Source organism: Manis pentadactyla, chromosome 15, assembly GCF_030020395.1.
Source record: "Manis pentadactyla isolate mManPen7 chromosome 15, mManPen7.hap1, whole genome shotgun sequence".
Lineage (NCBI taxonomy): Eukaryota > Metazoa > Chordata > Mammalia > Pholidota > Manidae > Manis > Manis pentadactyla.
In genome coordinates, this window is record NC_080033.1 from 83207417 (window position 1) to 83230522 (window position 23106).

Genomic DNA, 23106 nt, shown 5'->3' on the forward strand with positions numbered 1-23106 from the left:
TGAGCATGTCACGACAGAACGAGAACTCAAGCACACCACACCATCAGCCAGAAACATGCGGAGCAAAGATGGGGAAGCAAGCACGGGTTCCTCTGTTCCTTTAAGCTCTTGCGTGAGTCCCAGAGACCGGAAAGGAGAGCGGGAGCAGCGCCAAGGCAGGAGCCAGAGAGCAGGCGCAGGGCGCACAGGAAGCTACCTGGGGCCACGGGCACGGCAGGTGGGCCCTGCCCTCGGGGCGTCCCTGCCAGGTGGGGGAGACCAGGTCTGTTTCCAGGAAGCACGACTTGGGGTACAGCCTGGGTCTGCCACAGGAAGCCCCTGTTCCCATTTGGTGAACTCCAGGGCTGAGTCCAATTCATGGGGCAGAATTCAGTTTGCTGCCTAGCAGGCCTGGAGCCACTGCATGTGTTGAGGGACAGAGATGTCCTCAGGATGGAGAGGGTGTGCTCAGCAGTGCCCCCGCCACTGATATGGGGACAGCACCTGTACGGCTTCACTCAGTTTCCACTAGGGCCCTGGGAGTGTGTGTAAACATGTGCTGTGGAACGAGGACACGCAGATACATTTCCAGAGACCTGAAGCAAAAGCGGGTTGTTCTAGTGGAAGCCAGGCCCTGTGAGAGGCGGGGCCGGGTGGTCGTGGGTGGGCCACAGCCCTTGCCAACACAGATGCTCAGACCTCGTAGCTGCTTGTCTCAGGTGCTACGAAGTGATCACAGCTGGGAACCTAGGACTGGACCTCTGGGCAGCCCTGTCCACATGACTTTGTTCTAGTAGGCATGCCTGTCTGGGTCCTCAGTCAGGGCATCCAAGAGGAGACGTGGGGATGTCGTAGTCGGGGCACCGTGGCTCCCGCAGGTGGGAACCTTGAGCCTGAGGGATAGAGGGCAAGCACCGAATGGGCCGCAGTGAGTCAGGTGCTGCAAGCCCGGCCCTTCTGGGCCTGCAAGGGCCCCGCCCCATCTGCTCCACAAGGGCTCAGCTGTGAGACCCATGGCCTTCCCGGACCTCCTGCTCTCAAGAAACTCGCAGGTTAGTGGGAGGGAAACAGCGAGTGACTGGTCATAGTGCGGCTCTGCCAGGGTCCCCAGGCTGCGTGGAAGAGGGTGGAAGCGACATGTGGCCCGGTTGTGAGGAAAATCAGACAAGGAGAGGAGAGAAGGAGAAGCCTGTGCCGTCATCAAAAAATTGTTTCTAATATGTTCTATAAGGAAGAGGTAATTATAATTTAAAACATTTTGGTAAAATATATATATATATATAGAGAGAGAGAGAGAGAGAGAGTTCTACCATTTTTAGGTGTATGATTGAGTGGCATTAAGCACATTCATGTTGTGCAACCATACCTCTGTTTCTAAGCTTTCTATTATCCCTAACAGAAACACTACCCATTAAGTACTGACTTCCCCCTGGCCTGGCAGCCACTAATCTGAGTAGCCTTTCTGGGGACCTTGTACAACTGAAACCGGACATCTGTCCTTTTGTGACTGGCTTCTGTCATTGAGCATCATGTTCTTGAGATTCATCCTGTTGTAACATGTATCAGAACTTGATTCCTTTCTTATGGCTGAATGGTACTCCATCGTATGGTTAAGCCACAGTTCATCTGTCATTTGGGGTTGTTTTCACCTTTTGGCTACTATGAATAATGCTCTGAATGCTGTTGCATCAGTGTCTGAGCCCTGCTTTCAGTTCTTTGGGCATATGGTAGTTCTATGCTTAACCATGTCTCCCACAGCAGCTGCACCATTTTTCATTCCCACTGACAGTACACAATAAAATTTCTCTATATCCTCACCAATATTGTTACTTTCTGGTTTTCTTCTAATAGTCATCACAGTGTGAGGTGATAACACCGTCATTTTGGCTTGTGTTTCCTTAGTGGTTAATGATGTTGAACATCTTTTCATGCTTTTATCTTTGGAAACGTGTCTATTCAAGTCCTTTGCCTATTTTTGAGTTAGGTTGTTTTTTCACTGTTGCACTATATAGGGTACCATTTCTCCTGCCCAGTGGATTTTTCCATTCTCAGTACTTTCTTTTGGTGCACATTTTTTTTTTTTTGAAAATTTTTTTTAATTTATTTTTATTTTTTTTTTTTTATTGAAGGGTAGTTGACAACAGTATTACATTACATTAGTTTCAGGTGTACAACACAGTGATTCAACATTTATATACATGATAATTCTAGGTACCAGGTATCACCAAACCAAATTGTTACAATATTTTGACTATATTCCTCATGCTATACATTACATCCCGGTTACTTATTTATTTTACAATTGGAAGTGTGTTTATATATATATATATATATATATATATATATATATATATATATTTTGTGAGGGCATCTCTCATATTTATTGATCAAATAGTTGTTAACCACAATAAATTTCTGTATAGGGGGGTCAATACTCAATGCACAATCATTAATCCACCCCAAGCCTAATTTTCGTCAGTCTCCAATCTTCTGATGCATAACGAACAAATTCTTACATGGAGAACAAATTCTTACATAGTGAATAAGTTACATGGTGAACAGTGCAAGGGCAGTCATCACAGAAGCTTTCGGTTTTGTTCATGCATTATGAACTATAAACAATCAGTTCAAATATGAATATTCATTTGATTTTTAAACTTGATTTATATATGGATACCACATTTCTCTATTATTATTATTTTTAATAAAATGCTGAAGTGGTAGGTAGATACGAGATAAAGGTAGAAAACAGAGTTTAGTGTTGGAAGAGAGCAAATGTAGATGATCAGGTGTGTGCCTGTAGACTATGTGTTAATCCGAGCTAGACCAGGGCAATAAAACATCCACGTATGCAGAAGATTTCTCTCAGAACATGAGGGGGGAGGTTCTAAGCCTCACCTCTGCTGCTCCCCATTTTCTCACCAGATGGCCCCCTGCGACTGTGCCTGTCTTAGGTTGTTCCTCCCTTGAGGAATCTTACCCGTCTCTGGCTAACCAGTCATCTTCCGGGGCCATACAGGGAAATGTTAAGTTGGTAAGTGAGAGAGAAGCCTTATTGTTTGAAAAGGTTAGCTTTTTACTTCTTTGCATATTTATGCCCTGTGGCTTCTATGCCCAGCATTTGTCTTGAGGTGTCTTTACCACTTGGAAGAATTATGATACTCGGTAAATTCGACATGTGGCATGAGTTCTATTTAAAGGTTGTGATTAGGTAGGAAGAAGAAAAGCTATAGAAGTAGCAGGCAGAAGAAAACCTGGGAAGATTGATTATTTCTTTGACATATCTTCTTGTAGAGTAACTTCAGCATGGATAGGTTTTAAACTACTAATTAAATTGCACACACACATTAACATAATAGGAGTATAGTTACATAACCAAAGCATACCTGTAATTACCAGCCATCTCCAGTGAAACCAAGAAAACCAGTTAGGCACCTTAGGCATTTGTGAAAACTTATCTATGATATGATGGATATTGTCCGACTGAACTTAAACAGTCTGAGAGTATTCAGATAAACTAGAACAACCCATTCCTGGGGACTGTTCATATCCCATATGTTCTTTTAACGATAAATAGTCTGTGGTTATAAGATTTTGGAGTGCTACAATTTGCACTTCTCCTAATTCTTGGTTGAGTTCCAACAGTATAGACCCAGTCAAATTTGTTGTTTTACTGTATGCACAGGCCAGCTTAGATATCTCCTTCTTCATTCCCATGGCAAGTCCAGGAACTGGTGGGATGAGTGCATCTACACCTGTGGCAGTGCGTGGATCTTTGTTGGGGTTTTTTTTTTTGCTGATCATCTTCTGTCATGAGTCTTCCCGAGAGTGCTGATGTTGGAAGTTCTCTTTCATATCGTATCTTAGTTCATTTTCGGGGTAGCCAAATTAGGCTTTGATCCTCTGTATAAACACAAACAGACCCTTTGTCTACACTTTTATATGCCCTTTATATCATTGTGTAGAACTCATTAGAGGTCACCACATAGGAACTGCTTTTTTTTTTTTTTTTTTAATCATTAATCTACACTTACATGACGAATACTTTGTTTACTAGGCTCTCCCCTATACCAGGTCCCCCCTATATACTCCTTTACAGTCACTGTCCATCAGCGTAGCAAACTGTTGTAGAATCACTAGTTGTCTTCTCTGTGTTGTACAGCCCTCCCCTTTCTCCCACCCCGCTATGGATGCTAATCTTAATACCCCTCTTTTTCTGCCCCCCCTTGGTGCACATTTTTTATTTTGAAGTCCAGTTTACCTATTTTTACTTCTGTTGTCTGTGCTTTTGATGTCATATTTAAGAACACATTGCCAAATCAAAGGTCATTAAGATTTACCCTATGTTATATTCTGAGAGTTTTATAGTTGTAGGTTTTTAATCCAAAAATTACCCATTTGAGTTCATTTTTGTTCATGGTGTGAAGTAGGGGTCCAACTCCATTCTTCTGCATGTGGATGTCCGGTCGGCCCACACCTGTTGAAGAGACCGCCCTTTCCTCATTGACTGGCGTTGGCACCCCTATTGACAATGCACTTGTACGGTTTTATTCCTCGACTCTGTATTGGCCTCTATGTCTGTCTTTATGCCAGCACCACATTATTTTGATTATTATAGCTTTGTAGTAAATTTTGGAATCAGAAAGAGTCCTCCAGCTTTGTTGTTTTTCAGAATTGTTTGGCTATTCAGAGTCCCTTGAGACTGCATGTGAAATTGAGCATGTTTTTTCCTATTTCTAGAAAAAAACAGCTTTGGTATTTTGATAGGGATTGAATCCATAGTTTGCTTTGGGGGAAGTATTGCCATCTTAACAATGTTAAGTCTTCCGGTCCATGAACTTGGGGGTGTCTTTCCACTTATTTAGGCCATCTTTAATTTCTCACAGTGTTCTGTAGTTTTCAGTGTACAGGTCTTTCTCCTTGTTTAAGTTTACTTATTCCTAAGTGTTTTATTCTTGTTGATGCTATGCAATTGAATTTTCTTAGTTTCCTTTTTGGAGTGTTCATCATTAGTGGACAAAAATACAACTGGTTTTTGTATTGGTTTTGTACCCTGCAACTTTGATGAATTTTTGTGGATTCTTTAGGGTTTTCTACATATAAGATCATGTCATCTGTGAGTAGAGGTTATTTTCTTTCCTTTTTAATTTGTTTGCCTTTTATTATTATATTTCTTGCCAGCTGCTCTGGCTAGGACTTCCAGCATGGTGTTGAATAGCAGTAGGCATCCTTGTCTCATTCCTGATCTGCACTGTTGAACGTGTTCACTAAGGCTTGTCCTGTGTGAATAGGCCCTGGAAGTTCCCTTCTGTTCCTGACAGAGTTCCCTAAATGTCTGCATCCAAAAGGAAACAAAAGTGTGCTTGTCTCTTTAAGTCTTCCAGAGACACTACAGGGGAAGTCGCTGTGTCTGGGCTGGTCCTCAGGGCCCAGCAGCTGGTGGAGCAGGCAGCCTCTCTCCCTTGCGGCACTCTGTTTGCCAGGTCTCCCCAGACAGGTCTCCTTCCTCTGGCTTCATGGTTCTTTCAGTGATGGGAAGGACGGCCCCTGGAGCTTTTCTGTCCCACCCTTCCTGTGGGGTTTCCTGCATTTGGTGCCGGTGTGTGGGAGTAGGCACAGAGCCCCAGCCCTGAAGACCCACCCCGGCCGCCAGGATGTCTGCATCTCTGCTCTGCCCTCCGGAGAGCTGGTCTGGCTGAGGGTCTGCTTGAGGGCCAGACTGCATAAATGGAGCCCCAAACCTGTTTTTTTTAGTTAGTTTGCTTTTTTTTTTACCCCAGGGTCTCTGGTAAGAAGAGTGAAAGCAAAGAAGCCAAGAAGTCTGAAGAACCAAAAATTCGAAAGAAACCTGGGCCCAAGCCAGGCTGGAAGAACAAGCTGCGCTCCGAGAGGTGAGGGGCCGGGTTTGGGGCCACGCTGCCCAGTGGGGCAGTGGCTGCATCTGTGCTCTGCTTTGCAGGGAGGAGTTGCCCACCATCTACAAGTGCCCTCACCAGGGCTGCACGGCCGTGTACCGAGGGGCTGACGGCATGAAGGTGAGAGGCCGGGGCAGCGCCAGGCGTGTCTGCAGAGCAGGTGCAGAGTCGGGCTCTCCCGGGCCTGGGCAGGTGGAGTTGGAGCCAGCCCTGCTGGTGTGGTCCGTGGGGGAGAGGGCGTCAGCATCGGTCTCTTGGGAAAGCACCACCTCACACGACGACGGGTGGTTGGGGCTGCTCCTTGAGGTGCTGGGCAGGGCCGGGAGCAGGCAGCCCATCTGTGTGGCCAGGCCAGGCCCTCAGGGGCTCCCTGTGCCCCCTGCAGAAGCACATAAAGGAGCACCACGAGGAGGTCCGGGAGAGGCCGTGCCCCCACCCCGGCTGCAACAAGGTGTTCATGATCGACCGCTACCTGCAGCGCCACGTGAAACTCATCCACACAGGTGCCTGCCCTGCCCGCCCATGCTCACCTGCAGGCCCCGGGCCCCTTCCAGGAAGTCTAGCACCGTGTTTCAGTGTGGTGTCCCAGTGCCTTTCTGCAGGTTCAACACAGTGGGGGGTTGCTATCCTTAAGGGATGACGTTATATGCCTGATTCTGAAAGTGACCCATGTGCATCATACAAGTTGTGGAAGATAAGGGAAGCATGAAGAGGTTGGTGAGCACACGTGAACCTCCAGGGCGTTCTCTGTATACATATCAGTGTGTGCAGTTTATCTATTCACCACAGCCTGTTCCCCTCCGTCTGGACACGATCCACACAACACATAAGGAAACGTGAGCACGCACGCACTTGCTGTGCACGCTGTTGCTTCTACCCAGAAGGCAGCTCTCCTGAACTGGCAGATAGCTTGTACCTATACTTATCCCTAAACGGGAGTTTACTTTTTCCTGAACTTTGTCAAAATGATTTACTGTAGAAAGTGTTATGATTTACTTTTTCCACTCAGCTTTGTACATTTTATAGTTGGTTACCTGGTTACGCAGTGAAACCACTTTCCTGTTTTTTGTTTGAAGTGTTCTGTACATGTCTCCTGATAGAATAATTTCTTTAGGTGGGACCTGTAAACTCTCTCAGTCCAGGCACTGATGGTCACAGTCATTAGCAGTTTTTTTTTATGGACTTCTATTATAATTTTTTTTGTTTCAGGTATACAACACAATGACTTGACAATTGTATATGTATATATAATGTATATTTTTTGTGTGCCTGCGTTCTTGGCAACCGCACCCCTCCCCCAGGCATGGCGCTGGAGCTCTGCTGGCCTGGAGGAGCGGCCGGGCTACGGAGCTCGTCTGTGATTCTGTGGTTCTGCAGCCCGGGCCGTGGGCTGCTTGTGTGTTAGTTCCTCAGTTGTGAGCAAATCCTCACCAATTTTTTTCTTTAATTAAGGTACCATTGATACACAGTCTTTGGAAGCTTTCACATGAACATTGTGGTTTCACTGTTCACCCATATTATTGAGTCCTCACTCCCCCCACTGCAGTCACTGTCCATCAGGGCAGTAAGGTGCCAGAGTCATGACCGGTCTTCTCCGCGCTGTACTGCCTTCCCTGTGACCCACCTATATTGTCATTGCTAATTACAGTGCCCCTCGACCCCCTTCTCCCTCCCTCCTCACCCACCCTTTGGTAACTCTTTCCAACCTTCCCCTTTGGTAACCACTGGGCCCTTCTTGGAGTCAGTGAGTCTGCTGCTGTTTTGTTCCTTCAGTTTCATTAGCAGTTTTTAAAAAAATATCAAATGGGACTAAAAATTCGGGGTGACTTAACACCCAGTAAGGGATGCCTGAAATGATACAGGGGGAGTGGTGGTGGTGGTGGTGGTATAGCTGCTGCTTCAGCTGCACCCAGGGCTAGAATCAATGGTATAGGCTTTGACCACTCGAGTAAGAAACTTATTTCCAAAGTGGGTTCCCCCACAGCAGGCCCAATATGGGGATGATTTCTAGAATAACAGTAGCTATGATCAATAATCTATGAAATCTTATTGATTTGGCATCCTCTAAGACTTTGCTCAAATATATAGGAGATCTTCTGAAGTTTATCTTTAAGGAAACAGGCTTCAAATGTACAGTGGATGAGAAGGAAGTCCCAGGCAGGTGACATTTTCAAGGAATCTGGAGGGCTCTCCTAACAATGTTCTGTATTGGTGTTGTCTGTCTGTCTTATGTGGATACATTAGGTTTCAGGGCCCCTGCTGGGGCCTGAGTGGAAGAACACAGGCCACTGTGCCCTGGGGGAGGGTGGGTGTGCTCTGCGCCTGTGCTCACCTGTCTCTTGCCCTCAGAGGTGCGGAACTACATCTGTGATGAGTGCGGACAGACCTTCAAGCAGCGGAAACACCTTCTTGTCCACCAGATGCGCCACTCAGGAGCCAAGCCTCTGCAGTGAGTGGGGTGGGGTCGTGCCTGCTCATAGCCACACTGGCACCGATGCCCTCGCTCAGCTGTCCCTGTCCTCCCAGGTGTGAAGTCTGCGGGTTCCAGTGCCGGCAACGGGCGTCCCTCAAGTACCACATGACCAAGCACAAGGCTGAGACCGAGCTGGACTTTGCCTGCGACCAGTGCGGCCGGAGGTTCGAGAAGGCCCACAACCTCAACGTGCACATGTCCATGGTCCACCCTCTGACACAGACACTGGACAGGGCCCTGCCTCCAGAGGCGCCACCAGGGATGGCAGAGGGCCAGGCTGTGAAGCCAGAGCCCACCTGAGGGTGCCTCAGCCCCCAAACCTGCCAGGCAGCAAGTGGGGTTTAAAGGTTTTAATAGCTACTCCCATGACCTGATGGCACAGCTTTGCTTGCTCACCAAGAGCCCCCCACTGGACCCCCACCCTATGTGTCGGGAGGGCAGGAGGCGCTGCTCTGCTGGCTGGTGGCAGTGGGCTCTGCGTGCAGTTCAGGTAGGTTTGCCGGCCGCTTTGGGATCAGTGTTTTCCTACTGACACTGAGTGACTAGGAGCCAGATACAGGGTTTGAATAATTGATTCCTCTTTCCCACTAAAGCAATCGAGATTTGTAACCCACTTTTTAGTGCAACAAGAGCTCTGATGTTATGCTTGTAATAAATTATTTACAAAGGAGCTGGGCTGTGCAAGATCCAGTTAGAAGAGACAGGGCTCCTGGTAGAGGTCAGTGTCAGGTGTGGCCTGCAGCCTGCACAGGAGGGCAGCATGCACTTCTGGGTCATCATCTCCACTGGTGGCCAGGAGCTGCAAGGAAATACCCATGCTCAGTCAGCCCCACAGACCCCAAACATCACGGGCACAGAGAGAGGAAATTGGTGACCACAGCCCAACCAGCAAGTGGCCCTGGCAGCCATGGTGCTGCAGAATCTCACTGTACCTAGGGTGGTGCAACCTCTTCCTCGTGTTTAAAGTGATTTGGACTTAACACACACCCCTGTGAGCATCTGGTATTACCTTTGCCATGTCTGAGAAACTGTTTTTTGGGCACCGAGGTATTAATTGCAGCAGAAAAAGGCGAGCTTTTGCTATCAGGCCTACAGGGTCATCCTAGAGAGAAGACAGACAGAGCCACGGGTCAGCTTGCTGTATGGGTCCACAGGACATGGTGTTGACAGGCCTGACCCAGCACGTGCCTGGCCCTGGTGCTCATGGCTCCTGCTGGCTAGTGTTGAGACTGCACTTGTCTCCCCGGCCACGAAGAGGTGGACCAGCTTCAGGTACATGTTGACAGCAACACGTAGGAATGCATCTTCTCTGATGGGGGTGTCTTCATTAAAGTAGGGGAGAAGGCTGCAGGGGAAGGCAGAAATTGTCAGGTGGCTCCAAGACCTGACAGAGCTAAGTGGTGCAGGAGGAGTTGCTCATCTGAGGAAGGACAGTGAAGGCAGCCCTTCCCCTCTGGAGGGAGCCCTACAGCCCTGTCGCATGACCAGAGCAGGCATAGCTACCTGTAGAAGGCAAATGGCAGCAGCCTGATGTACTGGTCTGGGGCCAGGCGCAGGAGGACACGTCCCAGGTTGGCATCTGCAACGCCAAGAGGGGACTCAGCCCTGTGGACACATCCCACCCCAGGATCTGTGTCTTTAGGGGACATGGTGTACCGCTGGAAGGGGCCGTGTCCTCGTGCTGGAGGGCATTAGAGCCGGGGACTCAGTGGGCTCAGCAGCACCCTGGGATGCGCAGTACTCCACTGAACCCACTCCGTCTTGAGTTTACACTGCCTTTGTCCTGACCAAGATGGGGTTTATATTCTTAACAAACTAATAAAAGTGGCATTGTAGAGTGAGCCCCCAGGAGGGCTCATTTCTTAGCCATTTGAAAGTTGCTTCTGAAGAGGACTGAAAGGTCAAGACCTGAGCATAAGCCAATGGGTCACCTATGTTCATCCCTGGCACACAGCCTATGACTGCGATGGCCCCAGGCGGCATGCCTGCCATTACCTCGGGGCCTTCCTCACCGGTTTCCGTCAACTGGAAGAGCCCCAGCCAGCAGATCTTCTTCTCCTGCAAACACCCCAGGATCTCAGCACAAATGTCCAATGCCTTCTGGGAGTCGACAGCCTGTGGCCCAGGAAGGGAGAGTGGCTACACCAGAGCGTCTGCAGAACTGCTGCTGCTAGCTGGGGCTTAGAGCTGCATTCATCCCTGAGGGCAGGGACCCTCAACACAGAAAAAAACTTCTTTTTTTGCTCTGGGTTTTAAATGGCGACAGCTCAGTAGGAGGCAGAGGCCAGGGACCCTGTGCCCAAGTTTTAAAGTAAGACATAGGAAAGGCCCATGTGGCCTTGGGGTGCTCACTCCCGTGAGCAACAGGACTCCTGAGAAACTGAAAGGATCCAGGGCCCTGCCTGTGGTAGGAGGGCCGTTGTAGCTGGTGGGGTCTGACTTACATGTGGGGTCAGATGTGAGGAGAGCAGGCCCAGCAAGGAGGAGAAGAACAGGGGGAGCAGGAGCTGCAGGCAGAAACAGGCACAGCCAGGATGGCGTCTGCCACGCTGCCCACCCACACCCACAGGCCTCAGGCACAGCTTTCCTACAAGCACATCTCCTCAAAAGGAAAAATGCCCAGCTGTTTTTAAAGGCTGACTGAGAATAAGGCATGAGTGACAGGCCACTATGTATTGCCTTTACACACAGCTTAGAGAGTGGCTGCTGTGAGACTGGGCTGTTGCTGAAGTCTTGGCATGAGAGCTACTTATGGCCCAGCCGCATTCTGTCCCCACAAGTGTGTGCGTAAAACTCCTGGAGATTAACCCACAGGCTCCATCCTGACCCGCCTCTCCCAACCCCTGGAGTGTGGGCATCCCCAGGCTGGGAGAGGCCCTTTTGTGGACAGCATCCCCTTGGCACACTCAGGCCCACGGCTTTGGACCCACTAAAATCCCTTCCAACAAAAACAGCCTAAAAACAAACTTGAAGGAAGCTTCATTATGAAAACCCTCAGCTTCTCGGCTGGTCTAGTCATCAGGCAGGTGGGTCTGTCCTGAGCTGACAGATGGGGCCTCAAGTCACAGAACCAAGAGTTCAGCTAGGGGAGATGAAGGAGCCCGAGGGGCTGTTCTCCCCTTCCTCAGGCTGAACCTCAGGCTGCCCCCTGTCCCCCAACCATAGGAGACAGCTAAACTACATAAAAGCACTTCAAAAATAAAATAGACTGCACAGTTTCCACCAGTAAACTGGAGAGTCAGACTTCAAACTTAGAGTTACAAGAACTCTAAACGTCCTGTCCTTGGAAAGGCGGGTAGGGTGAACCTGAGAAACGCTGATCAGACACTGAACATAAGCAGGGCCCCTCTTGCCTCCTCTCCCTGGCAGTCCAGCTGCTGCAGCTCTCTCGAAATGCTGGTTCTCCCGGCTCGCTGAATCTCGTGGTGCAGCGCAACAGCAGAGACCCAGGCCGGGCCAGGCGCGGGGGGCAGTGTGTCGGAGAGGACACTGCAGACAGGGATGCGTGTCACCCCAGGAGCTTTGAAACCACCAAAGCTGAAAACCTCCTGAGGTTCTTGTTCCCCATCAAGACACCAGCCCTGCCCCAAGGGGAGCAATGAGGGGCTGCAGAATCAGCAGGTGCAAGGTCTGCACCTCTAATACCCCGCTCCACTCGGGGACCTGTGATGGTAGAGGCCCAGGCCTGTGTCACGGCCTTGTCCTCAGTTTGGGTCTGGTTTCCAGCTTGTTAGCACGTCTGCACCGTGGACATGAGGTACCTGCAAGGCCTGGAGAGGGCACCTGGGCCCAGCAGCCTGAGCTCGTAAAGTAGGTAGGAGACACCAAGACCTAGAGTCCATCATGCAGACCCCAGAGGTCTGCCTCTGGCCCTCCACTTACTCAGTCCCTGCTCTGGCTGCAGGGTGGCACTCAGAAGGCCCTCCAGCAGGTTAGAAACAGGGCCAAGAATCAATAATGAATATAATGTCGTGACTTAAGAAACCTCAATATGCTGACTCTGTAGAGTTCAGGCTGGTGGGCAGACTTGCTCCCCTTGTGTTCTGAGTTTTCAAGCACCCCTGACCCTGCGGGGGGGACAAACTTGAGTCACAAAGTGAGACAAGAACAGACAGGATGGGGTGACTAGCAAGTGCTCCTGAGGGCCTCCAGGGCCATGGCACGCCCAGACCCAAGGCCCGGGGACCCCTGCTCTTCTCACAGCCCTGAGGCACCATCCCCGGGCTGGGTGGGCCAATAGATAGGAAAGCAGCGACCTGCGGAAATCAGTCCTTCCCAGAACACCCTTCAGCTGTCTTGTTCAGGAACCTGTCAGCTGGGTCTCTGACCTTTCAAGTGGGTCTTGTGTAGATGACCTAGAGTGGGTGCTAAGCAACATTCATGCCTCCCCCCACGTCCTGCTGCCAACACTTGCCTCCTGGCAAACTGCCGGGCCTCCTGCAGCTGCTGCAGCCCTCGGGGCAGTGGGCTGCGGGCGCACCTTTCCCACCGCCAGCGAATCTCAGGCTCCAGGCGTGGCCACCACAGCTGTGGAAGGAGATTACCAATGAGCAGACCAGGGGTGGCTGAATTTGATGTCTCCCATCCCCATAATCAGGACTGGGAAATGCTGAGTGACAGTCTGGACAAGAGGGGTCTCCACTGCCTGACCCCCACCACTCCAGGGGTCCCCATGGCTTCAAGTGCAGCACCATCTCTGTCTCATGTGAGGCTCAAGGCAGTCCCATGAGGGGCTTTCACCCTCATCTGCTGAGGACATGGGGTCCCCTAGAGCCGAGTCTGAACACAGAACAGTATTTCCAGCGAATACCAAAGACCAGGTGACGAGCCAGGCCAGATGAGGGGCTGGGCAGGGAAAGGCTGCTCTGTGGGAATAGAGCCAGTGTCCACGGCTGCTGGCCTGACCCTAGCGGAACCGGGAGAGCTCCGTCCAAGCGAGCGGGGTCACGGAGAGGTCAGACCAGCAGGGCAAAGGTGGCGGCTGAGACCACAGATGGTGCGGACAGTGCAGGCACGAGGGCCCGGCCAGCCCCACCGAGACACAAGGAGGCACTTGGGGGCCTGTCACAGCACCCGTGTTCTGCGGTACTCTTATTCACCCCAGTTTCGCCAAGGCCTTTTCGCTTACAAGAACTAGGATGAGTTTGTCATGGGAAATGGGAAACGTGCTCCTGAGAAGCCTGAGGTGGCTGTGGGGCTTGGGCCTGTGCCCAGTCCAGGAGCACCCCAAGAAGCCAGGCCAGGCCTACCAGGGCTGAGGTCAGAATGAGGGGGCATTCGGTCTGGCACGCAGTCAGGGTTGCGTCGGCTGTCAGGCAGGGGTCTCTGCTTTGTGAACAGACGTTGAGGAGCCCCTGCAGGGGAGAACATGCCAGAAACTCAGCAGTTTGCAAATGAACCCAGACCCTGAAAGACCATGGCTCTGAGGCACCCTGGACATGAGGACCCAGCTGAGCAGTGTGAGCAGGAGCAGATGGAAGTGCAATTACCCTGAAGAAATGGAGGGTGATGTCGTGGCTCAGGGTACCTCCGTGAGAACAGATGTTTCTCTGCAAAACAGCACAGGCCAGTGAGAACAGGACCAAGGTTGGGGGGCACAGGCTGCCATAGCCAGCAGCCCACCAATCCTGGAGGCCAGCAGGGCAGATGGCCTGGGCCCACCGCCGCTCCAACCCTCCTGCTGGCTGGCTGGCTGGCCCAGGCCAGTGGCTGCCCCTACCCCCCGGCCCACTTCAGCCACTCAGCTGAGTCTGCAGGCCATTCTGAGAAGACTTTAAGGAAAACAGCCTCTGGCAAGCACTGAAGGAAAACCGCATCTCATTTCCTCTGCTTTCCAGTCCCCATGGGATGGATGGAGCCTTAGCTCAACCACTAGTTGTATTTGTGCATTTTTAAAACCCAGGAAAACTTAGGAGTTTTGAGTCACTGCCTGCGAGAGTGCACATGGGCTGCAGGACAGAACACAAGTGCCTGGCAACAAGCCACGTGTGCCATGGAGGGAGAGGGTGCTCACTACAACACGACCTGGCACTTTGGCCCCTGAAATGTCACGACTGGGTCCAGGCTGCCGAGCCTTGGGAGCCCCGAGGCAGCAGCGGTCCCCACATACAGCCATGCTTCCCGAGGCCGCCAGCACCAAGTGACCAGACGCACTCATGAACTTTGAAAAACCAGCCCTCAGTGACCAGGTCACCCCTCATCCTGTGTCCCTAGGTCACTGACATCACACCTACCAGCTCAGAGGTGACCAAGTGGAAGAACTCATCACAGCTGTGGGCAGTGGGCAGTTCGGCCTGGGGGCTGCCAAGGAGGAGAGATGGAGGCAGGCAGAGGAGAATCCTTGGGAAGAAGGCATGTGTCAGCTCCTTCCCGAGAGACCTCAGAACCTGCTCTTGGAACCTGGGCCTCTGGTCTCAGCCCTCCTTAGTCCCGCCTGTCCCAGATGAGCCCGCTGCAGATGCACTGCGTCACTCAAAACCACTCTCTAAGTTGCTGATAACCAAGGAGGAGGTGTGCGTGGCCTAACAAAGCAGCTCCTGAGAACTGGAAATCCATATCGTTTCATGCTCTACTATGAACACACTGTGATAAGCAGTTCTCCTTGTTTTGATGAGAGCTCTTTAAGGCCACAGCCTTCGACAGAGGGGCTCCTGAGTCTGAGGAGGAAGGCTTTAATCCAGTGTGCAGACCCCACTCTCCATGGGAACACCAAGGAGAAGATGCAGTTACAGGCTGAGCATCAGATACGAGTGATCAGTGGGAAAGGAAACCCAGTGCAGAGAGATTCTGGGATGGGGTGCCATTACCGTTTGTACACAAGCAGCTCCTGCTGCCTCTGAAGGCTGGTGGCCACATCCCATCCGCTTGCCCGAGCCTGGAGCCGCCTGCGGAGAGCCCTGACAAGACGGTGCCCCCGAGAGGGAGCGCAGCCCTGGGCCACGGCAGGGCCCTGCTCCAGGGCAGCAGTCATCTCCTGGAAAACAAGGCCAGACCCTCACACACTTTCTCTGGTTCCAGGTGCTTCTCTGTCCCTGGATGTGGAGGCAGAAAGCCCCTGGGGCTGCCAGTCAGCCCGAATCAGGACCCTGAGACAGGCTTGGGAGAAAGGGCTCCATAGGGACTAGGAAGGGTGAATGGGATAGTCCTTTTTACTTGGAAATCATTGAAAAACTGCAAAAACTAAATAAAAATGGCAGGCTGAACACCTTTACCCAGATTTACTATGGCTAACATCTCCCGTTTACCACCTGTCGTTTTCATACACATGCGTGGGCATAGCCTGAGGGCGAGCCACACGCAGAGCAGGCACTTGGACACCTGACCAAAAACACATGTGCACAGCCCGCTCGCACACACAGATGTAGGGAAAGAACAAGCTGAGCACCCACATCTAAGCATAACCCCATCACGTGTGACCCCAAGCCCACAACATACTCTGTCTGCCCTCCAATGTCCAGTTACGATGGACATGGGAGGACAGATGGTCAGGATCAGGGGTTGGGGACCTGGGGGTCTTTTTTTGTGGGATGTTTGTAAATAAATTTTCCCAGTGCTCCAAATCCAAACCACACCCTTGTGGCTTCTCTCTCCCCACATTAAAAGATTCAGGGACTTCACTTGCAGCAGGAATGCTGCTGGCAAGCATGAGGCCTCCACGCAGAACCCTATAAAGCAGAACCGCAAGTGCACTTCCAACGGTAGACCCCAGTGTACACAGTGGGTGGGAGGCTTGGAGGCAGGGGCCTTGGTCTGAACTATGACCCCAGAGCTCACTCTCAGGTCCGACCTTCATCGTCCTAGGAAGACCAGAGGAGCCAGAAGACACTTTCCACTGTGAAATGAGAACAGCCCTCCTGAGCTCTCCAAAGTGCCTCTGCCAGAGACAAGAGCCTCCAAATTCCACTGAGCCGGTCCTCTGACAGATGCATTCAGAGCAGTGTCCCTCTGGGTCTCAGCCACTGTGTGCATGGTGCAAGTTTTCATTCTGCTGAGCTGCCGTAGGATCCATTATGGATAGTCATAATAAATACCTTAATAGCAGATGGCTTAAATGCAGCAAACACACTGAGTTTTCCATCTTCTAACTCACCTGCAATCTGGAAAAAATATCCCGATTTCTTATGTAGCCACTGAGAACAAAATCAGAATCCTCTGAGCGGCTGTAACTCTTTGAACTGGAAAACAAACACAGCAGAACCCCCCCTAAGTATCCCCTGGCTGCTGGAGTTCCTACTCCTCCTGTCTCCAGTGCCAAGTGCTCACAAAGCTAGGAGGTCCCTGGGGTCTGTGTGACACAGTAATCAAGAACAACAAAATACCAGCAACTCAAACCCAGCAACATAGAAAGAGAACCATGTGTCATGACCAAGTGGGACTTACCCCAAGAATGCAAGGTTGGTTCAACATTCAAGAATCAATTGTAATACACATATTGATAGAATACAAAAATACCATGTGATCATCTCATTATATGCACCTTAAAGCATTAGATAAAAATATGCTTTAATGATAAAAACAACAAAATAGGAACAGAAGGGAACTTCCTCAGGCTGATAGAGGGTGTCTGTGAAAACCTACGGCTGACAGCACACTTAGTGATATGAGACTGAATGCTTTCTCTGGGATCGAGATGAGACGTCCTCATCACCACTTCCATCCAGTTCCATGTCATGCGCTAGAAGTTCCAGCCAGGATAATTCACACAGAAAAAGAAAAGGCATCCAGATTGGAAAGGAAAAAGTTAAACCGTATCTGTCATAGATGATGACCCAATCTCATATTAAAAGCCAAAAAAAAAATCCCAATAAAGAACTTTTAGAACAATGAACAAGTTCAGTGAAGTTATAGGATATGAAATCAATATTCAAAATTTGTTGTACACACTAGCAAGGAATAATCCAAAAATGGAATAAATAACTCCATTTTCAGTGGTGTTGAATAAAATATTTAAGAATAAACTTAACCAAGGAGGTGCAAGAGTTATACAGTGAAACTACAAAACTTTGTTGGAAAAAAAGGAAGACCAAAATAAATGTAAAGAGATTCCATGTTCTCGGACGAGAAGACTCACTATTGTCAAGATGGCAGTACCCCCCTACTAATTGATCTACAGATACAATGTAACCCCGAACAGAATCCAGGCTGATTTTGTATAATTTGACAAGCTAATCTTAAAATTCTGATGGAATTACACAGTGCCCAGAATAGCCAAAACAAGCTTGAAAAAGAACCAAGTTGGAAGACTCCCATTTCTCGATTTAAAACTTACTACAAATCTACAAAAATGAAAACAGTTGTTCCAGTTGTGGGGAAAGGTAACATGAGTTCCTAAGGGGCGCCAGCTGGATGATATGTTAACAGATTCTTGTGGAGAACAGAAGGGTGCTGGGAAAAATAAAGGTGTCTGTCCTGTTGTGTCTTAAGTAACCATTTGCCAGGACAGTGTTTACTAGAGGGTAAAAACAGAACTAGTTTTCTGTGACTGAAGTAATATGTCACCTAAAGTATGGAAAATGGGATCATGCAGAACCTACCAACTTATAGAGTGATTGTGAGGGTGCAGAGGCAGACACACTGCCCAGCAGGAGGGCGCCTGTAGGCTGAGAGGCCGCGGGTTGCTCTGCCTTGTACGGTAGTTGGCCCACGGCTCACGCTAGTGCCTCCTGCCCCTCGGCCTTTGGTTCAACTCTTCCCAGCTGCTGACCCTGAATACCAGGTGACAAAGGACAACAGTCGTTGCCGCTGACAAACCTACACATACAGCAGATCTGAGCGGCCTCAGACTGCTGATCAGGATGTGTTCAGGGGCACTTTGTACAGCACAGACTGGACTGAGAAATACACACTCATACTTAGACCCTCCAAAATTAAAGGGAAGGTGCCTTTTGGCATTAGCATGGCTCACCTTTGGCAGAAGTCCATGAGGGCCTCAATGAGGACTGTGCATGCAGTTTCCAGGTCTCCACCGCAACCCCCGGTGGCACAGTGCTTGGGCAGGAAGTGCTCATAGATCGCCCACTGGTGGAAGTCCCACCTGCCACAACAAAGACAGATGTCTGTGCTGAGAAAGGCTGCAAGCCAGGGGTTCCCACAGCCAGGAAGGGAGCCCGTAGCAAGGTGCAGGCCCACCACCACTGATCCAGGCCCACTTGAGGCCGCCCTGCTGGCTGGCTGCCTGCTCACTGCTGCTGAGCTAGGGAACGGAGTAGGCACCTGCGGTCCGACCAGGCTGAGCCATTCCAGGTCTGGACTAGGCTCTGCAGGTGCCCACAGGAAAGATGTCAAGGACAGACTGACTAAAGGCTACAGCAGCCAGGACACTGCAGTCGGCCAATGCAGCCGAAGCGGTGAGGGCCACCTGAGGCTCTACAGAACTCATTCAGGTGTCACTTGTGAAACTACAGAAGCTCTGAACGGCTGCAACACACAGTGACCTGAATGTAAGCTAAGAAATGGTTATTATGATCCTCACTCCAGAAAATCAATTCCTTCTTTTCCAAAGGGCAAGAGGAAGAGAAGGGGAGGGAGGGAAGAGACCTCAGGACACAGGAGTCCCCCCAGAGCGGGCTGGGCGCCGCTAAGAAGCAAGGCCCCGTGTACAGGAAAAGCAGGTGCTCTCTCCGGAATCTGACAGGAGACAAGGTGGGGAGACAGGAAGGGTGGCCAGTGCTGTCCTCTGACTCTGGTGTCCCCCAGGCTCCTGGTAGCACATCTCCCCTTTTGAGCAACCCTCCCCCACAACAGGCCTATTGCACCCCAGAGCAGCACACCCAACCTCCCAATGGCCGCTGTATCAGCCCCAGAGGGGCTCGGAGCCTCGTCACCTGCTCCTGGTGCCAGTGCTCCACGCGCCACTGGCCCGGCCCGCTGCCTCCCCAGCACACGCTCTCACTATGGGAGTTTCTGAGACCAGACCCAGCTGTCTGGTCTACTGCTTCCCCAGCACAGAAAGGCGCATCCTACTGTGTAAGTGCCTGGTCAGGGTGCTGGGGCAGGTGAGCCCCATCTGCGCGAAGGTGCCATGTGAGCAGGCTTGTCGTTCACCCAGAACATCCTCGAGGTTCTGGACAACAGCAGGAGCTCAATAAATGTTTCTTGAGAAACGATGACTGAACTGCGGAGGCTATACCACAGTTGCATGTATGGTAAACCAAACACTGGATTGAGGATATGGCAGGACACAGACATTAAGACCACGTAGAAAACCGTGTTGACACTTTAAAGGGACTTCACACACTTACCTTTCTGTATCTAAAAGAGAATCAACTTCAGGCTGAATTTCCAGCTCCAGCTGTAACCAGTCTCTGTAAGTTAACTGAGAGAAAGGGCCTCACTAGGCAGTGAGGACGGGACACATGAGCAACAGCCTGCTGATGCGTCTGCCACGTCGTGTCACTGCAGATCCGTGTGCTGCTAACATCACCACTGAGTCTTGTAAGAAAGGCCACGGCTTGCATGACATGGGGGCACCAAGCCCTGAAGAAGAACTGATACATTGCTTAATTTAATTCTGACCGTGGAGCTAACACTGTACTTCTAGGTCGAATTCTCCAGCATCTGCCCAGTTTTGGGCAGTGAGCTGTGGCACCTGTGAGCCACCTACAAACCCCTGTGCTCAAAGCCCAACAGCACCAGGACATAAAGGATGAACATGGTACAGTAACACCTCAAACAGCCACAGCAGCGCACTCTTATTCTGTGCTGCGTTGACAGAGACTCATCTCAAGACCTCGCGTGGCCTGTAAGGTCTTGCCATGAAATGTGGGCAGCACAACTCAACCTGTGTAAAGGCTGAAGCCAGGCAACATGAAGCAAAGCTTTGCCAGGGACCCACACGTGTGGTGACCCCGCAGGGAGCGAGACTGCCGCCCAGATGGCAGTGGGGCCGAAGCTTCTGCTGGGCCGCCAGGGGCAGCAAGCGCCCCTGCTCCTCACACAACCACACCTGCTCCCGTCTATGAAAAAAATGTAATAAAACAAATGAGAATTTTTTTCTCTAAAGACCAAAACAAGCAGGCAACCAACCCAAGAAACAAACAAGAAGTTTTGAGCAGGAGACAAGTACCCCAGGCACGCTGGCCGCAGCAGCTCCCAGTGACAAACTGGAGGTCAGCAGGTATGTTTAAAGCATGTTTTTACTCATCCTAAATGTTTTCTGCACAATGCTGGTACTGGGAGACACTGGGCCGAGCAGAGGGACCTCTGTCCTCTCTCAAACTGCCCGGGTGCCCACAGCAATCCTGCTACGGTTTCAAGGAAAGCCGCGTATGCTGCCCCAGCGTCAGGCTCCCTGCCTGCCTACCATACGCCCGCACACCCGAGAGTTAGGACGGGGGGAGGGACTGGGCAGGGACCGTGAACCTACATGAAGTTCTCTCTCCGTCAGTAGTTCCCAGAAAGTGCTGTGTTTCCACAGACAGAGGGCGGCTTGCTGCCAGTCTGTAGCAAGCAGGCACAGGGGCCCCCGGGGCAGGCCAGCTGTGTCCTCCTGGCAGAGGGGGTCCCGGGCTTCTGAGAACAGTCTCAGCACAATGAACTGGAACTGAAGAGAGACAGAGACATGTCTGCCATAAGAAGCAGCCCTCAAGTGGCCGGCTGTGCACAGCAGGGCAGTGTGTGCAGACCCACGGGCACCAGGACTCCTCAGGGACACTGTGGGCACTGTACTCCCAGCTGCAGATGGCGTTTCAGTGAACAGCCCTGCCCTGCCTGTAATCCTGCTGCACATCTGTCTGTCTCCTTGGGCAAAGTTCCTCCAGGCGGAATTACTGGGTCTAATCTGTCTGTGCAGGGCGGTGCCGGCCTCAACCTGCAGCCGTGAACAGGTGTCTTCACAGGCCTCTGCCAGCACTGGTATTCTCATAAAGAAAGTGTGCCAGCTGGACATGCATCATGCTGCCGGTGGTGTACAGCTTTGTATGTACTGCCTACTGGGAGGCTATGGTTTTCCCCATGTTCATCAGCGTAGCTACAGGGGGGTATGGGACACACCTGGGAACCAGAACTGGGAAGTGGGGCAAGGCCTCCTGGCCTGGGCCACTCCTCCACATCTTCATTCCTTGCTTTAAAACTTCAGCACCTGGGACTAAGCTCCTTGATGCCAGTGACTAGGGAGCACAGATGTGCTCCGGGCCCTGGAGACTCCAATGCCAACCTGACTGGGCAGCCCAGGGCAGGCGCTCTCAGACGCTTTGCAGCTGATCGTGATGTGGAGCCTACAACTGGGGAGGGGTTTAAACTCCATGAGCTGTTCCTTGAATGCTGTACAAGGAATGACACTGGCTTAAGCTCTAATTCCACCTTTCCTTGTGAAAAGGAAAGTTCCTAACAGGCATCTTTAAATTTCTTGGTTTTCTAATTAATATACCAAGCATCCACTAGATGAGGGGAAGTCTTTAGAAGAAATTTATAATTCTTCTTTACATGCAAAGATACTCCCATAGGAAGAGGCAGTGTTCAGGTAAAGTAGTTGAGGCAGCTGCCAAGAGACAGCCAGGTGGGCAGGGAGCACAGAGCTACAGGCCACGGGGAGGGGCTACAGAGAGCAGAGACCTCAGGCTATGGCCAGAAACCTGCACAAGACTGGACACTCAGAGAAGAGAAAAAAGGAGCCCAGCAGACCTACCTTTTTTATAAGGCCTGGAGATAAACAGCTGCATAAAATATCACGTGACTGCGAAAACTTACACAAAGAATAAGAGATTGCTGCTGTACAAAATCTGAAATCAGATAACAAATCGTAATGTCGCTATGTAGTCCATGCAAAATGAGGGATGAAAGGAATGTTAGTTTGAGTTTCACAAAACTGAACAGAGGGCATTCTAAGCCAGGTGGCTAGTGGTCAGTCCCTGGCCTTGGCCAGCTCCTCTGAGTGCTTGGTTGCACCCCCATGTCACACGTCTGGTCTGAGCTCTGTCCCAATGAAGGCAGAGCTTGGGGAAACACATGAACATCTGGACTCCATGAAACAAGGGCTTGCTTTCCCTGCCTACAGAGAGCTGTAGCCGGAACAGAAATAAAATCAGGGGACACGGCAGGGCAGGGGAGGGATTGCTTGTATAATTATGCAAAAAAGCTTGCATTCCTTCCTAGAAGTCTGTAGAATCCATGCTCAGTTTTAAACTCAACCTCAGGGGCAGCCTTTGCCTGCCAGTGACAGGCTGTCAAGTGTGGCACAGAAGGAAGCCGGGTGCCTACAGTGCTGACTCCCAGTGGGAATGGTCTGGTGCTGGCAAATGCCCAGGAGGGGCAGGCCTGCTCTGCCTCCTGCTGTGGACAGCATGCGCCCTGGCATCCCTATGCTGTCTCCCTGACTCGTCGCATTCTTTACAGCCGTGTCAGTTCTGTTGAGGAACTGAGACCCCAGTCCAGCCAGCAGCCCCCATGGGAGCCTCCTGACGTCTTGTCCTGACCTTCCGTCCACCTTGGTGGCTGCTGAGCTCTTCAGCCTAGTCACCCCAGGCTCCCGAGGGCTCCGCCCACTCGGCTCACAGGGCCTCACCTCCACCTGTCCACCTCTCCCAGCACCTGCCACCCCAAATGCCTCACACTCCACTGCCTCCCAGGCTCCACCCCAGGCCTGGCACGCAAGGTGCAGTGAGTGAACAGTGGGATGTACACTGGCACAAACTGGTAGGACGATGGGTCTCAGAGCCCTTTAAGGTGAGCTTACAAGCTCCTTGTGTAGGAATTTACCCCAGAGAGACAGCCACAGCATGAGGCTGCTCACCACAGGGAGGC

General features: G+C 51.1%; 2 protein-coding genes across 7 annotated transcripts in view; one reads left to right on the forward strand and one right to left on the reverse strand.

The window, feature by feature from the left end:
- ZNF276 (zinc finger protein 276) overlaps positions 1-9037 on the forward strand; it is a 17337-nt gene extending 8300 nt beyond the window's left edge. For all 5 annotated transcript variants that reach the window (XM_036924315.2, XM_057493052.1, XM_036924312.2 and 2 more), the window contains 5 exons: positions 5760-5870; positions 5939-6014; positions 6280-6397; positions 8244-8343; positions 8421-9037. In XM_036924315.2, the coding sequence (XP_036780210.1) occupies positions 5760-5870; positions 5939-6014; positions 6280-6397; positions 8244-8343; positions 8421-8667 (652 nt within the window). In that variant the 3' untranslated portion in view covers positions 8668-9037. The remainder of the gene's footprint in view (positions 1-5759; positions 5871-5938; positions 6015-6279; positions 6398-8243; positions 8344-8420) is intronic.
- Positions 8964-23106, reverse strand: part of FANCA (FA complementation group A) — a 43986-nt gene continuing 29843 nt past the window's right edge. The window contains exons 27-43 of one of the 2 annotated variants that reach the window (XM_036924299.2): positions 21992-22085; positions 20732-20908; positions 19608-19681; positions 18272-18400; positions 16457-16541; positions 15174-15340; positions 14601-14706; positions 13857-13916; positions 13617-13721; positions 12782-12894; positions 11721-11856; positions 10812-10874; positions 10380-10482; positions 9871-9946; positions 9556-9712; positions 9377-9469; positions 8964-9166 (exon numbers count right to left, since the gene is read on the reverse strand). In XM_036924299.2, coding sequence (XP_036780194.2) covers positions 9059-9166; positions 9377-9469; positions 9556-9712; positions 9871-9946; positions 10380-10482; positions 10812-10874; positions 11721-11856; positions 12782-12894; positions 13617-13721; positions 13857-13916; positions 14601-14706; positions 15174-15340; positions 16457-16541; positions 18272-18400; positions 19608-19681; positions 20732-20908; positions 21992-22085 — 1846 coding nt within the window. In that variant the 3' untranslated portion in view covers positions 8964-9058. Of the gene's footprint in view, positions 9167-9376; positions 9470-9555; positions 9713-9870; positions 9947-10379; positions 10483-10811; positions 10875-11720; positions 11857-12781; positions 12895-13616; positions 13722-13856; positions 13917-14600; positions 14707-15173; positions 15341-16456; positions 16542-18271; positions 18401-19607; positions 19682-20731; positions 20909-21991; positions 22086-23106 lie in introns of those variants that run through there. The other variant, XR_008994070.1, reaches the window with a different exon arrangement.